The 15,173-nt window shown below is 40.5% G+C and overlaps 1 protein-coding gene across 3 annotated transcripts in view; it reads right to left on the bottom strand.

Annotated features, from left to right (window-relative positions):
• Window positions 1-15,173, bottom strand: part of cacna2d1a (calcium channel, voltage-dependent, alpha 2/delta subunit 1a) — an 80,313-nt gene that overhangs the window by 15,527 nt on the left and 49,613 nt on the right. The window contains exons 11-29 of one of the 3 annotated variants that reach the window (XM_046379084.1): window positions 13,681-13,839; window positions 13,106-13,210; window positions 12,930-13,008; window positions 12,415-12,464; window positions 12,126-12,215; window positions 11,404-11,466; window positions 9,981-10,073; window positions 9,785-9,859; window positions 8,978-9,049; window positions 8,762-8,833; window positions 8,593-8,654; window positions 8,087-8,163; window positions 6,151-6,159; window positions 4,639-4,647; window positions 4,040-4,100; window positions 3,814-3,917; window positions 1,842-1,926; window positions 1,605-1,667; window positions 111-223 (exon numbers count right to left, since the gene is read on the bottom strand). In XM_046379084.1, coding sequence (XP_046235040.1) covers window positions 111-223; window positions 1,605-1,667; window positions 1,842-1,926; window positions 3,814-3,917; window positions 4,040-4,100; window positions 4,639-4,647; window positions 6,151-6,159; window positions 8,087-8,163; window positions 8,593-8,654; window positions 8,762-8,833; window positions 8,978-9,049; window positions 9,785-9,859; window positions 9,981-10,073; window positions 11,404-11,466; window positions 12,126-12,215; window positions 12,415-12,464; window positions 12,930-13,008; window positions 13,106-13,210; window positions 13,681-13,839 — 1,441 coding nt within the window. The remainder of the gene's footprint in view (window positions 1-110; window positions 224-1,604; window positions 1,668-1,841; window positions 1,927-3,813; window positions 3,918-4,039; window positions 4,101-4,638; window positions 4,648-6,150; window positions 6,160-8,086; window positions 8,164-8,592; window positions 8,655-8,761; window positions 8,834-8,977; window positions 9,050-9,784; window positions 9,860-9,980; window positions 10,074-11,403; window positions 11,467-12,125; window positions 12,216-12,414; window positions 12,465-12,929; window positions 13,009-13,105; window positions 13,211-13,680; window positions 13,840-15,173) is intronic. The other 2 variants (XM_046379085.1, XM_046379086.1) reach the window with 2 other exon arrangements.

The following is a 15,173-nucleotide window of genomic DNA, read 5'->3' as shown; positions in this document are numbered from 1 at the left end:
TGCAAGAAAAAGAATAATAATAATAGTGATAATGAAAACACTATATATGCATATGTGCATACACACTGAGGCGCAGGAAAACACAAACACGCGAGCTGGCGTTCACTCACAGTTCTCTCTGGAGTAGGGAGATGGCGTGAAGATGTACAGATCATTGTCCAAACTCCGCTTATAGAAACTTGACTCATACGTTTCTGCTGCTTCTTTCCAGGACAGCCCGGCACTGTCAGACACATTTATACAAAACACACACACACACACACACACACACACACACAATTCCATGATCAAATCTTGAAAGAAAAACACCACACCCCACATCTCTTTAAGAACCAGACACCATTTGCAATCTCCATGTCTTTCTTAAACAGTAATGGAAATACTTGGTGCAGTTCAACTTACTTAGATTAGAATATCATGAATACATTAGAGCCCCTTCAGTCTGGCATGAGGTAACTCCATTACAACTTTGAACTTCACTCGTTAAGGTAGTAAGAAGATATACTAATTGTTACCATTTACCGTTCCACATTAAACATTAACCATAACATTCTTTAAAATCCCCTTGAAACTATACTGGCATCAGCAGTGTGTGTAAAATCAATAACAGAGTGAAAAAACGACAGTTATTGTTATTATTAATTATTAGTTACACACTGACAGTTGTTAAAGCCAGCTTTACATCATAGGATACACTGAGTAATATCAAACAATTGCAACTCTGACTGTCACTGGGGTACCTCAAGGATCTGTATTGGATCTTCTACACTTCCCATTTATAGGCACCTTCAGTCTCTCTGAATATGTTGGTGAAGTGAATATTTATTTTTTATTTTTTCACGTGATAACCTCATTTACATACCTATCTCTCAAAATTATCCTGCTCAATTATGTGAGCTTGAACACTCCTCATACGTTGGTAATCCATGTCTCACATACTCCCAAACAGACAAAACATGTTGCTCCCAAGGTGCGTAAGTTGCTCAGAAACTTAGACTGCAGTGTCTAAACACCACCGGGCATTGGACCAGACTGTTAGCAAGAAGATGGACCCAAGCATGAAGATGAAGCTTTCAATGTATCAGTCAATCCACATTCAGCACTTCACCTATAGTCATAAGCTTTGGGTAGTGACTAGGTAGCAGCAACTTTGGTTGTCGGGAGTCTTGCATAAGGGTGAGAAGTTGAATTAAAAGGAACCAACTGAGGTGGTTTGGACACCGGATGCCCTTTGAGTATCTCCTTGGGGAGTTATTCCAATCACATTCCATTGGGTGGTTACTCCAGGATAGAGCTTGCTGAAGAGATTATTTATCTTGTCTGGCCAGGGGAATCCCTTGGGATCACCCAGTAGTTACTTGTAAGAGTAGCTATGGACATAGGGATAAGGGTCTGCTTTGTTTAGCCACTCTGACAAACAAGTAGCAATGGACTGACGAATGTTTAAAATGTTGTTCTTTATGGAATATAAAACACTTTGCATGCTGGCTGCGGCTTTCTCAGCAGGCCGCATCATTATTCTTTATCACATAATCCTGAACATATTATCTACTCCTTTCCATGCTTCTAAATCAACCCCCCTCCTGCATGAGCTTGACAAGTACCTTTTGGGGTAGACCCGTGTGATCCCTCCATCGGTGGCAACAAATCTAGCCATGACACCATGCCTGACAAGCAGAGAAGATAAAGCTATAAAACATACAGCTGATGTTGAAATACTTGAACCATCTGTACTACATTTTTCATTACCAAAAACCAAGTAACAAATGCCACATTTCAGTATGTTGTGCTGGATACCAAAAAGATGGTAAATAAGGCAAACGTTTTGGTGCTTTACTTACGACAATTCATTTTTTTTCCAATATTTGATCAGTTCTGAGGTGATACCAGCATCCAGGAGCAATCGATTCACCAACTGCACGTTACCTAAACAGCAAAACATCACTTGAGCCTCAACATGTTATCTTTAAAAACCACTTGTGGGTCTGATGACTGATCAGAAATAGTCAAAGTAAACATTAAACTCTCTGGTCTTTGATCAAGTTTAGTTTCTCATCTTCATGAAATGATGTTCTTATTTTGTTCTTTCAGACTTGTTGCCCTGAAAGGTTGGAAAAAGAGAAATTTAAAAAAATATATATGCGCGTTAAAAGGGAAATGAAGGAAAAGTAACCAAAAAGAAAGAAAAACAAGGTCAGATCTGCAGGGTATATAAAATACAAGACAAAGAAAAAAAAGCAAAACAAGGAAAAAGTTTGACAGTTACATAACATTTCAGGCATCCAAAGTGAATAAACTTCGGTTGATATGCTGCTAAACTTACAAGCACTGAAAAGGAAAAGTTGACGAAACAAAATAGAACCAATAGTACACAGAATGGATATTTTTTTTATACAGAAAATCATTCATGAAGAAAAAGTTGCATCTCAAAATTGTCTCGTGAAACAAGATATAATTCACAAAAAAATACTGATAAAAGTACCTGATGTTAACAGGGTGTAGGTATGGGTTGGTTTATGTGTAACAAATTTTTTTTCGATACATCCGACAAGACCACATGACAAACACAACAGGCGATAAAGTCGTTCGCCCATTTTTTTGGCAGTGCCCACTACTTTGAACTTTCCAACAACGCGCTTCAGTCCATTAACATCGAGGCTCGTCGATATACCCCCACCAACTCCTCCAACCTTTATGACACACCACACACATCAGAGAAAACAGCTGGTGCAACACTTTATTTCCCCCCTACCCCACCTTCCCTCCTCGTGCAGTGGTTTTCATTAGGGATCCTTTATTGAAGGCAGCCCAGGAATTCCTAATGTACTTCGATTTCTTCGCCACTGCAGTGGCTTAACCAAGTAAACCTTGTAACGATACTCAAGCCGCCAACAGTCCACATGGGCCCTACTCCTCTCTCTCCCCCTCTGAACTCCCAATGGACTCCATTAAACTACCAGCTAATAATGGTGAAGGTAATATTTCAATTGGATGAAAAGTTTTATTGGACTGATCATGCTGAGATGTTTGAACCACGTTCTTGAGCTCAAATCATCAAACTAAACTTAAAGGAGATCTTTCATAAATATCCAGGGACCTTTTGTTTTACTCAATGGGCAAAAAAGGAAGGTGATGCATATCAATGAGTGTGTGCAAGAAATGGCAAGGATGTTAATGCATTGGTCAGATGTTTGGGAGAAGGTCCGCTGGCCCCTGATTTGTATTTTATAGCTCCTCTCGTGCTCCTGGCTTGACGTGTCCTGCTCTTTCTCACAAACACACAGTAATTGGATGAGGTCGAGCGGCTATAGGCGGGGTGTGGAAGGCATATTACTGGTGAATATTGTGCGTGTGCGAGCGTGTGTCTGTCACATCTAAGCCGACGTGCCTCACACATGTGCACTCAGCCGTGTGATGGTCAGACTTTTAGAGTTAGCATCAAATGGGTAACACGAACACAGGACTCCACATCACAAAGCTTTGCCTGGTCATGCACATCCAACAGCCCAGACATGTATTTCACTGGAAAAGAGAGACCTCTGGGAAAAGGTTTCGGTTGACGCTCTTCCATTAAATTTTCAATGCACACCTTAATGCCAAGCCAGATGGCTGAGATTCATTCACTTACACACACTTCAGCAAATACTGTAAAGCTCTGCGGCTCTTTGTGGTGCAAATAGGGGTCTGCAGTAGTGAGAATGAGGTCCAAGCGTGCTGCAAAGTGCAGTGAGATCCGGTAGAAAAGTTTTGAGCTTGTGTGTAAGATGGAAAGAGGTATTTCAGAAAACATTTAATAATTTTTTTGATACTCACACAGGGGGTGATTTGGGGTCTTTGTGTCAATGTAATCGTTGAACTCCATGAGGAACTCTGTGTTATTTTTGTTCTTGTCAGGCTTTAAGTCCTTACAGTACATCCTGTGGGAAACAACAGAACTTGACAGTGAAAGAATGTAAGTGGGAAAAAAATGAATCACAAGTTGAAATTTGCATCTCTACTGAGTCGTGCTAGAATCCGAACAAACTACATGTCGTCTTACCTCGGCGCAATAAATGTATAGCCATATTCATCGAACTTATCTGCCAGCAGGCTTTCTGAAACTGGTGAAAGGAATAAAGTATTATGAATCTTCCTGTCATGCAGGTTAATATTAGACAGGTTAAAAACAAGCTGAAGTAGCCATTGTATGCAGATGAGATGGTGCTCCACTGGGCAGAATGTAACACCTGTTGAATATTTAACAGTGCACCAATAAGAGAAAACTCCTACAGGGATGAAAGACTGAAATGAGGTTTTATCTCCTGACAGACTGAGCAGAAAAACATTAGTACCATAGGTCCACATATCCAACATTGCCAGAGCTTTCTTTCATAAAAAAAAAATCACTTTTATGCATAAGGTCCTGCTTAGATAAGATGCGAAATAGCTTTGTAAAGTGAGGGATTGGCACCAAGAAAAACTAGGAAACTTAAGGCTGGTTTCGCAAAAGTGCAACACTGTAAAGAATACACAAACTGCTGAAAATCAGGCATAAACAATAAGGACCAGAATAGACTTAGCCAGACATGCTGGGTAAAGGACTGACAAAGGCTCATGAACAGGAGGACAGAGATGAAAGTAAAGGAAAAAAATACTTGCCATTTTTCCCTGGAGTGGAAAAAATCCCAGCAGAGAGAAAGTGAGCGAACGAGAGAATCATCCCCCAGGGAGGTAAAGACGAGAGGGAAAAGAAAAGGAAAAGAAGGCAGGGTAAAACCACAAGGGCCAAAGGTGACACAATATTTTATTCACAGAGCGAGTCCTGAATAGAAATATTGGATTCCAAACAAAAGGTTTTAGGCCTTTGGATGTAAATGGAGACAGTGCTGATGGAGAATACAAAGAGAGGTTTAAAATGCGGTTATGATTTAGAAGCACTTTTAGCATTAGTATTAGCATTCTTTTGGTGATACAATAAATCTGTGGAGTTATTTCTATGATGTATTTGCATTACAATACTGCACACTGGAGCGAACAGAGAAATACAACCACAGCTCATAATCTTGACGTTGCTTTGACATTCTCCAAAGCATGTCGTGTCAACAGTTGATTATACCATACAGGAAAATTTCTCATGACGACATGGGCTACTCCTTGTCCACTTTGAGGGTTATGATTGGGAAATAATTGCACCCATGTGCTTTTTCTTTGATATTTGGTCACCACTTGCTAATCCAACAAAGTATCTCATAATGATGGATAGCAGGGAGTTTTGGGGAGTGTCGACTGCTTATATTTTCTGCACTTTCACACGCCTTTTTATACTAATGATGACATTCCCCCCAGTTTTGTGAATAACTGACTCAAAATAACTGATATGTGCAGCAACAATCCCTCCAAAATGTGAATGGATTTCAGCATGAATCAATCTCATGCATAAAAACATGCAAAACCAAAACCTGCACCGCCTTAACAAATGCATGACAAATAAATGTGGGAACTGGGAAGTTCACTTGGGTTTTTAAATTTGAAGTTTATGTTTACTCTCCTTTGAGATGTTCGATTCAATAACCACAAACGAGACAAAACTGATGACAAAGCACACAGAAGGACAAACTGAAGAGGTGAAGCTTAGTGTGTTAAGAAGGATCCTGTCTTTGATGAGGATTTGTTTAACAAGGCTGTAAAGCTCAAAGTCAAAAATGAGAAAACCAAAGAAAACTAAACAAAAAAAAAAAGCACCAACTCATGTTTTGCGCACAGACTCACAGCTTTCTCCTTTATGGTTTCACCTTTAAATAATGCAGACATCATGTCCTCCCTGCTACAGTGTGTTAGTGCCAAAACCACATCTGAGGGCCATTGGAACAGGTGGGGGTTAAATACATACATGCACAAGCAGACACACACACACACCATCTGCGACACACTGTGTGGGCACGCGTTGCATGCGAAGCGCTGCCTCTGAGAGCAGACGGCAGCTTGATTCAGTGTAACAGAATTGTTGTTATTAATCAGAAGCTGCAAAATGAAGAGGAAAAGCAGACAATGGAAACAAAATGCTTTGAATTTTCAAGCAAGTCAGAAGTGAAGTTACATCCAAAGTCTGCTGGTGGTGTGAGCGTAAGAAGACAGGGGTTAGGAGGTGAAGCACAGGAGGAGAATACTTGCCCACAAACGCTGCAGGGGTCCAACACACCAGGAATGGTCAAGAGTTGAGGAGGGCAGGAGGACAGGAGGAGGAGGAGGAGGGTAAGAAGATGAGGAGAGGGAATAGGGCATTGGGAAAGAGAGCAGTAAAGGAAAAAGAAGCCAACAGGGTTATGCAATATTTTATTCAAATGGACATTGAATAAGAATATTGTATAGAAAAGTACAAAACACTTGGAGTTCAAGTGAGTTCAAGTTAGTTGGAAGATACAAGGGGTGTTTAAGGCCATTTAGGACAAGCTCTGTGTGTGTGTGTGTGTGGCTATGTGTATTAACGACAGGGTCAAAAATCCAAAATATTAAAGTTTCGGGTCAAAGTTACAGTTTAGAGTTGAGGTGCAGCATCATGCTTCTTGAGGTAAAACCCCAGGAAGTGAATACACGTCGATGCAGTGTCCTCGGGAACAATTCTGTGAGTGTGGGCTCAGTTTTCATCAAATAAACACAGTGTGACAGTGTGTTTATCTGACGAAAACTGAGCCTGACATCCTGACATAGTGAGGAAACCTTCATAATAAAAGACCCCATCACTGGGTTAACATGTCTTCACATTAATCACAACTATTGTTCAACACTGTACTAATTCTACCTATTTTGTCTTTATCATTTAATTTTTTTTTTTTTTTTTTTTTTTTTGCTGCTCATTGTGAAATTGCAGAAAGTTGCATATTGTGATGTTTATACTAACAAAGTTATTTTAGTCTCTCTGATGGGGAATTCATGGATAAGTCAAGATTTCAGAGCGAGCTGCAAAATGACAACCAGTTCTGAGCAGAAATAACCACATTCCTATTATCCATGTGTGTGTCCTGTTTATCCTCTAGTCATTTTGTTTCTCAGTGTTGCTCATGAATTCAAGTGCCAAGCCAACACCTACATCTCAGACATGGAAAAAAAGAACCACCGAAGAGAGTTTTCAAACTGGTGCCCCCTCATAACTGCACTTAACGAAACTCGATGAAATGGCGATGAAAAGTTCGCTGTGATGGATTACCAACGTCTCTGGCGGTTGATTTTCACAGCTTTCTGGAATAGGTGGGAAATTAGCCTCTGCTTTTACTCTTTCCATTTGCTGTGGAAAATTGTTGTAATATCATTAAGTCTTTCTATGACACACAGCAAAAGAATGAGCATGGCTGACTAGACTGTTTTACTGTGCATCACCAAATCACCAAAAAGTTCTTTAAAGCGCAATTTGGGCTACTGAGGGCAGCCAGGTGGACCAGCAAAGAGACATAGAGATGGGCAAGGGAGACCAGGGGCAGCTTGATCTTAACTGCAATGTACACACACACACACACACACACATAAACACACACTCACTCTAAAAGTGTCCTAACACTATGAGTCAGTGACATCTTTTACTAGTGGGAACAGACAGGCCTCAAAAGAGATATGAGACGACAACAGTACACATGTGGAACCTCTCATCCATTGTATGCTTTCCAACAGGCGTGAGGATAAACACACACACACACACACACACACACACACAGTGAGGAGGTGCTTAGCTGTAAATAAACTGATGGTGACTGTATGTGTGAACGGGGACACTGGAGCCACCCGTCCCGCTGTCTGGAGACAAAAACTTTAACCACCCACCCACAACTGAGGGTGCGTGTTGCCATAGCAACACAAGGAGGTGGAGGGTGGGGAAGATTTTTTTCTTTTTTGGGAGGGGTTGTGTGTATGTATATGGGTAAGGGGCACTACAAGTGATGGATAGAAACCATAAGCTGAGCTTTCTCAGCCTTACATGGACAGCAATAATGTCAGTGGAGAACATTAGCATTTGTCATTTTCCAACCGGCAGCATTTGTCTACTGTCTGCACAAATGGAAGGTAAATGTTACCGAGTGGAAAGACTATGAATTTAATTGATTTAGGTGCCACTTACATTTTGCCTGGGTGATTGTGTCGCCGATGTTGGCCCGGAGGTAATGCAAACTGTAGTCAGGGAGGACCAGGGCCAGGCTGAGAGAAGGAACAGACACAATAAAATCTCCTATGGTCTGAAATTACTTTGTTATTTTTCTTATTCTTTCAACAAATTTACACACAAGATCACACAATAAAAACACTTCACTTTTTCCCTCTTTGTTTTAAGAAAAACCATCACAGCATCAAAGTAAATCTGTTGGTAAAACCTGCTTCTTTTTCCAAATAGCACACACAAGTTGCGAAAATTGGCCCCGAATGGCTTCATCTAGAACACCCTAAATTTGCGCCTGGACTTTGTCCTGAACTTAGCACCACCGTCCAACTCCAGTCCCAGTGAAAACAAAATGGTTTCATGCATTTTGCAAACCATGTCAGTGCAAAGCATCGTGAGTTCTCGTACGTCTGGACTAACGTTTGTTTAAAAAAGCACTTCACACATGCCATATGTAACACGATATTTACCTGTAATCTGTCCCCTTCACTGGTGCAAAAGTGTACGTCCTCAGACCTAAGTCAATGTAGCGCTTTGAGGACAACAGTTTGGTCAGTACAGGTTACATTTTGTAAGCAATAAGTGTTAAGAGCTGCCACAGGCTCCAACATCCTTCATCACATCAATAAAAAAAATTACCTCATCCTGGGATTTCACCAGCGTAGATATCGTGTAATTCCCTGTTAGGCCGTCGATCATTTTTCTTCTTATCTGTGGTCCAAATATTCAAAAATAAATATGTGAATTAATAAAGGAAAACAGAAATCAATCATTCTATATTCAGAAATTATAATGATATCAATTCTGATATGAGCTCATGGAATCACAAGAGCTGTGGTAGTCTGTTTTCCAAACCTCCACTTTGATCTCGTTCTCCAGCTCTGCGTCCAGGAAGTCCAGCGTTACAGGTTCTTGAAACCTGGCAGTCTGCACAGAAATGTGAGCAATTATTCTGTGGTACATTTTATTATTCTTTGTAGACTCTGAGTACAAATGAGAAGAATTAAGAAGCAGACATCAGTTATTGATCTTCTGTTTCCAAAACCGTTTCTTCTTTTTTTTTTTCTTGCTGTTGTTGTAGCCTTGAATAGGGAACTAATTACAGACAAATTTGTGTGTTGACACTGACTTTTGAATGTTGTGATCATCTGTGACCAATCCGTGCATGCGTAATTTACAAGAAGAGCGAATATCTCAAAGGTCAACCAAAAACATCTTGCAGTGTTTCAACAAACACCATCCTGGACCCATACAACAGGACATTTTTATAGAAACAGAACTGAAGTCAGCCAAAGAACACAAACAAGGCCGGTGTGGTAGTTCAGGATATCTGCAGCAGAGATCCTGTGGTGTGTTAGCTTAATACAAAAATCATATTTTCAATGCAGGACACACGAGATGTTGAATGTTTCTGCAAAGATATATTGTGTAATATTTAAAAGTGGCTGCAAAAGACAAGTATCTTGACGTGTTCTGTGTCTAAACAACCTCTTGACAACCAGGAATGTCATGATTTTCTTGCCAGTTTCAGTACTAATAAGCAACTTTTGAGTTTTAGCAAAGTAACCAGATATTTGGAGCAAAACCAATTTTGAAAGGACTGTCCCTGGAAAAAACAAAATGTCCAGTTGCCCTGAATTACAATCCAGTGATCTGGCCTACCATTGGCTGGAGATTAGGGTGGAGCAGCACATAACCATTGGGGTCAATTGCAAAGTAGTATCCATTTGGTCCAAACTGCAGGAAAAAGGAAGTAGTGAGAGCAGGACAGAGGAAGGTAGATACCAAATATAACATGTACTGCATAAATACTCTGTCTTCTGCATGTGTTTATTCATGTAGTAGTGTGTGTTCATACAGTAAATCGCGGCGTCAGTCTCTTGATGTCTTCCAGGGAGACATCGATAGCCATAACCCCCAAGATGAGCTGGTTTTGAAATTTCGGAGATTTCTGGAAAAAAACAACAGGGCATAAACAGTCACTTAAAGGCCAGTGTGGTGGAATATAAGTACATTTACTGACTACTTCAAGTACTGTGCTTAAGTGCAAATGTGAGGTTCTTGCACTACAATTCAGCATATATACTTTATACTTTGTCTACTCCGCAACACCTCAGAGAAAAATACTGCACTCTTTACCCCACCACGTTTGTCTGACTCATTTAGTCATTTATTACTTCTCGGATAATGATTTTTCTTCATCTTCGTGTACGGGGAAAACCATTTGTTGTTTTAGAATGCTGGAGTTACAGTGAAGGATGAGGTGTTGAGGAAAATTCTCCGGCTTCTTAAACTAAATAAACCAGTCAAAAAACCTCTTGGTTTAGCTGTAAAATGCATCGTCACAAAGCTGAAAGCTGCCCTGTTTTTCTGAGCTCCTGAGAAGTTTACCTTTTAGAGACTATGTGGTTCTTACAGGACCGTGATGGTAAAAACAAGATAGAGACAGCTGCCATTTTACTGCACAATGACAAAGAAAATGTTATTGATTGTACTTTTACTTAAGGTTTTGTATGCATGACTTTTCACAGTGTTGTATTTGTATTTTGACTCAAGTAAAGCATCTGATACTTCATGGAGCACTGTGTGAGACCCACTTATGAATCCTTGTTGTTCTTTCTGGATGAGTCAAGTCCCTCTGTGCTTTCTGAATGATTTCAAGGAAATGGGGTGCAATAGAAATCTGGACAGTCTCATTCCCAAAAGCTTTACATGCCGCCATGAGTCACTGACGAGGCATTTCCAGCCTTCGCTTTCAGCCACAGTGGAAGTAACCCCAAGTCCTTCAAAAGAGACATGCAAACTCATCTTGAAGCACTTAAGCTACCGGGTCGTTTGTCTCTCCGCAGGTTTGATCTCTTTTTGATATTTGCTTTATGACATCTCAGATTCTCTTCCTGTGGAGGCATGTGGGAGATCTTTGAGGGGCCTCAGCGTCAACAAAGGATGTAAAGAAGAGCCACAAGAAAGGGGAGGATAAAAGTAAAGGATGAGACGATAATTGAGAGTATCCATGCTGCATGTTTATTATTCTTTTTTTTTTTTTTTTTGAGTCTGGTAAACATGGTCTGTAATGTAACCACAAACTTCAATCCTCTTGTGGTGTCAAAGTGGGAGACAGACAGTAAATTTAGTCAGTAAGTCAACTGTAATCTAGAAAGAAGACGAGTGAGTGAAGCGATAAACAATGTGGGAATAGGCTTGTGTAATTTAAAAAAAACGTATGACCTACAATAGCTCTGTCTATACAATAAAAAACCCAAAAGTAGCCTTTATCCTACCTTTGTGCCTGTGTTCGTTTTGTTGAAAACAGGAAGGGTTCCAGTGATGACCAGGCCAAGCTCCTGAGGCATCAAACGTATCAGACATGAGGGTATGAAGGTCAAAATAACTTTTCACGGCATAAATTCACATAACACAGAATGAAATATTATCCATTTCTATGCGATTCCTCCGATGAACTAATTAAACCTCATTAATGGCTGTCCAACACACGTCTCATGGGTGTCACTGGGTCATTGGAAAACTAGACGCTTGAAAATGAGATGTTTCCGGTAACAGAAGGCAGAGACATCTCAGGAGCTGACGAGGTCAATACAGTCACCGAAGTTGACAGGGTTTTATCAGTAAACAGATGACAAGATCCAAAGCATTTGGCTCAGTTTACCAGGCTGCTTTCTTATCAGTCTATCGGCTTAAAGTTCATCCTGACAAAATCATAAGCACCACAAAAAAAAAAAAAAAATGATGCAGCATTTTGAAATGAAGTTAATCTGTCCGTTCACAAACACAACTCAAACAGAGTTGAAGCCGAGTTTACCGAAGCTGGCAAACAGCAAATGCTTAATGGAACAAAACTTATCTGAAATTCTTCATCTGACAGAAAGCAGATTTCTTCTCATTCTGACAACAAACGCCAGTCTTTTCCAGTGAGTTCCGTCTTGACATAAGCTTGTGTGCAATCAGGTAATGTGTGTTTACTCTGCTGTAACATGTGACGTACCAGGGCATCCACGTAGACGTTGGTCCACTGAACCTGCTTGGCCTTTTTGTGATCCTTAACCATAGGCCTGCCCAAAACATCCAGGTACTCCTGCAAAGAAAAGAGGGATGAAAGGCCTCTAGCTTTAACTCTCCACATGCACATCAGTGATTCCACCACAAGAGGGCACAACACACAACTGGTTAAATGAACCAGAAAGAGAGAGAGAGAGAGAGCTGGAGGAAAAGAAAGGCAGCATTCATGTAAAAATGTAGTCATGGTAGTGCTGTACGGATGAATTTGAGTTCACCTGAGTGTTGATCCTGATGGCACCAATAGATGGGATCTCATAGTAGTACCCTGAGACGGAGATTTAAGTTTATTCTAACATCCACTGTGAGAACACAAGCTTCATACAGATTCACATTCATCTTGTGATCTAATGTGGTCCAAAAACTGATGGATGGCCCACCTAACCAAAATGAGAATGAGAAGCAAACCAAACCCACCTCTCACTTTGGGCTGAATAAAACATTTGAGAAGAATTTAAAGGAACAATCTGTAATTTTTTGTTTCTTTTTTTGATCGGGGGAAATGAAAGTGTGCTCAAAATAAATGAAATATTCAGCATTTTGTGCCACAGTTAAAAACATAGGCCCATTATTTTTTTTTGTGTGTTAACGAAATATTACTATGCTAGAAGGCACTATCAGCTTCTGGGTGTAGTGAGGACATTACAAATGGGCACTTTTATATTTTAAAGAAGTTCTTGTTCCTATAGATGCATTGTGTGTCAAAAAGCACTAAAGCAACTTGTCAGCCTACCTTTATTAGTACAGGCCATCCACTGTATCGGCCCTTTGTCGTAGTTGTGTTGACCTACTGAAAACGTAAAGATGCGCACCTGTGAGGGGAAGAACGTTAGTTAAAACGCTGATACAATGTGAAATGCGAGGACAGCTGTGCTCTGCTCTCTGATCATGCTGCGTTTGCACTCCTACCGCTTGATTCGGGTTGTATTTTTTAAAGATCTCCTCTGCTTTCTCTTCTCCTCCATCAGTGAAGAGCATGATAATCTTGTTACAGTTGGCCCTCGACACATTCAACTAAGGGAATCAAAAGCAAAATGTCTGTATTTTAACCACAGTTAAAAGAACAACACATTCTTACTGTTACAGGAAATCGCTGACGTGCAGTTGCTGAGGATGGCAGGCGAAATCTCACACTGACAGAAAAAGCTGCAATGTCCAAAAACAACCAGAAGAGGTCGACATATACTCACTGTTCATTAGGACACCACTGTGACTGAAGTGTCAGCCCGTGCGATGTTCCATCATCATTTTCATAATTGAATAAAATTGTTTAATTAAATGAGCCTAAATAATATCAGTCTGTTAAGTAGATTTCACAGGGTTTCATCACATCTCTGGGTTGGTCTGCATATTTTTGTTTGCCTAATGTAATTAAAAAGAACAGCGACGTCCTCAGCATTACTCTCCATGCCCCAGTCCACACACACACACACACACACACACACACACACACACACACACACACACACACACTGACACTTTACCTGTGCGAGCTGCTGGAAGGCCAGCTCGAAGCCGGCTCTGTAGTTGGTGGTACCTTTGGCACTGATTTCTTGCACAGCTTGTTTCAGCTTCCTCTTGTTGCGGACGTTGGCCTGCACCAAGTTCTTAAAGCACGATGTGTAATTGGCCTTGTCATGGAACTGGAGGGAAGAGGGAAGGAGGGATGATGGGAAGTGGAGGGAAGGCACTTGCACATATTTTCTGTTAAATATGTGGCCTGTTTTCCCTTCGCTGCGGAGTCATGCACTTTCCCTTTAACATACAGGATGGACTTTAAATGAGGTACTTGAAGAGAGAGAGAGATTAAAGTGATTCCATTTTAGACCAGATAAAATAAAATAATTGGTTACAAATAATATAAAGTAAAGAGATCGACTTTAACAACACTTTAACTTCTTGGCTTTGCTGTTGCAAAAAATCTGTCATGTGTGAAATGAAATCAGTCTTAATCAAATCTGCACAGACCGAAGGGAGCTATGGGGGCAGAAGGAAGGATTGGCAGGAAAGCAGGTAGGGATGTGAAAACAGTGGCATAAGGAGGTAAAAAAAAAAAAAAAAAAAAAAGCAGAGAGTTTGATTATGGAGGAGTTATGCCACTTAGACAAACACCACTGTAACTGTAATCATATTTACACAGTTCTACATTTAAAGTATCTTCAGATTAATATTGGTGAATAGTTAATGTGGAGGAACAGATGGAACCCCGTCACTTCACACACACACACACACACACACACAAATATAAACCTATATACATACACACACACACGCGAGCATCTATGGAGGACTGGGACTTGGCTCATTAATACCCAACATCTGTTGTGGCTTTGACTGCAATCATGATCATATTCTCATGTTCACAACACACACACACACACACACACAATCCCGAACATGTGCAAACACACATGAGGTGCAGTGTTTTCATCACAAACATGCTCATCACTGACCTGAGCTAAAACTATTTCGTGTTTCTTTAATAGCATTCGCTTAGATGTGCACAGCTGGTCAGACGAGTGAATTTTATCTTTAGCTTGAGATCATCTAAAAGCCGAGTGGGACCCCTCAAGCCGAATAACAGGGATCTTAGTGTGATTGCATGTCAAATATGGGTGACAAAATGGCAACATTACAAAGGCGGCTACGAAGACAAGTCGTTTTGAGATGACAGCCAGTTTGTCAGCTTATAAAAGATAATGAGCACTTTTGAAGAGAGCACATCGCTCATAAAGCGGATGCAGGATTATTCACGGAAGCAAGAAGAAATCTCTCATTGGAACATAGCAGAGTAGAAAGCATCAGAGCGGTGACTGTTTAAGCACACTGATATTTGATAATCAGAAAGACAAAATCCTGAGACAAAATTTATCAGAATTCATATGTCACCCCTTGGCTATTTCTTTTCTCTGTTCACACTGATTTTTTTTTTTTTTACAATGCCAAAGGAGCTCACCATGACTGTTTCCAACTACTC

This window comes from Scatophagus argus, chromosome 22, assembly GCF_020382885.2.
Source record: "Scatophagus argus isolate fScaArg1 chromosome 22, fScaArg1.pri, whole genome shotgun sequence".
Lineage (NCBI taxonomy): Eukaryota > Metazoa > Chordata > Actinopteri > Scatophagidae > Scatophagus > Scatophagus argus.
This window is presented reverse-complemented; position numbering and strand designations above follow the sequence as displayed.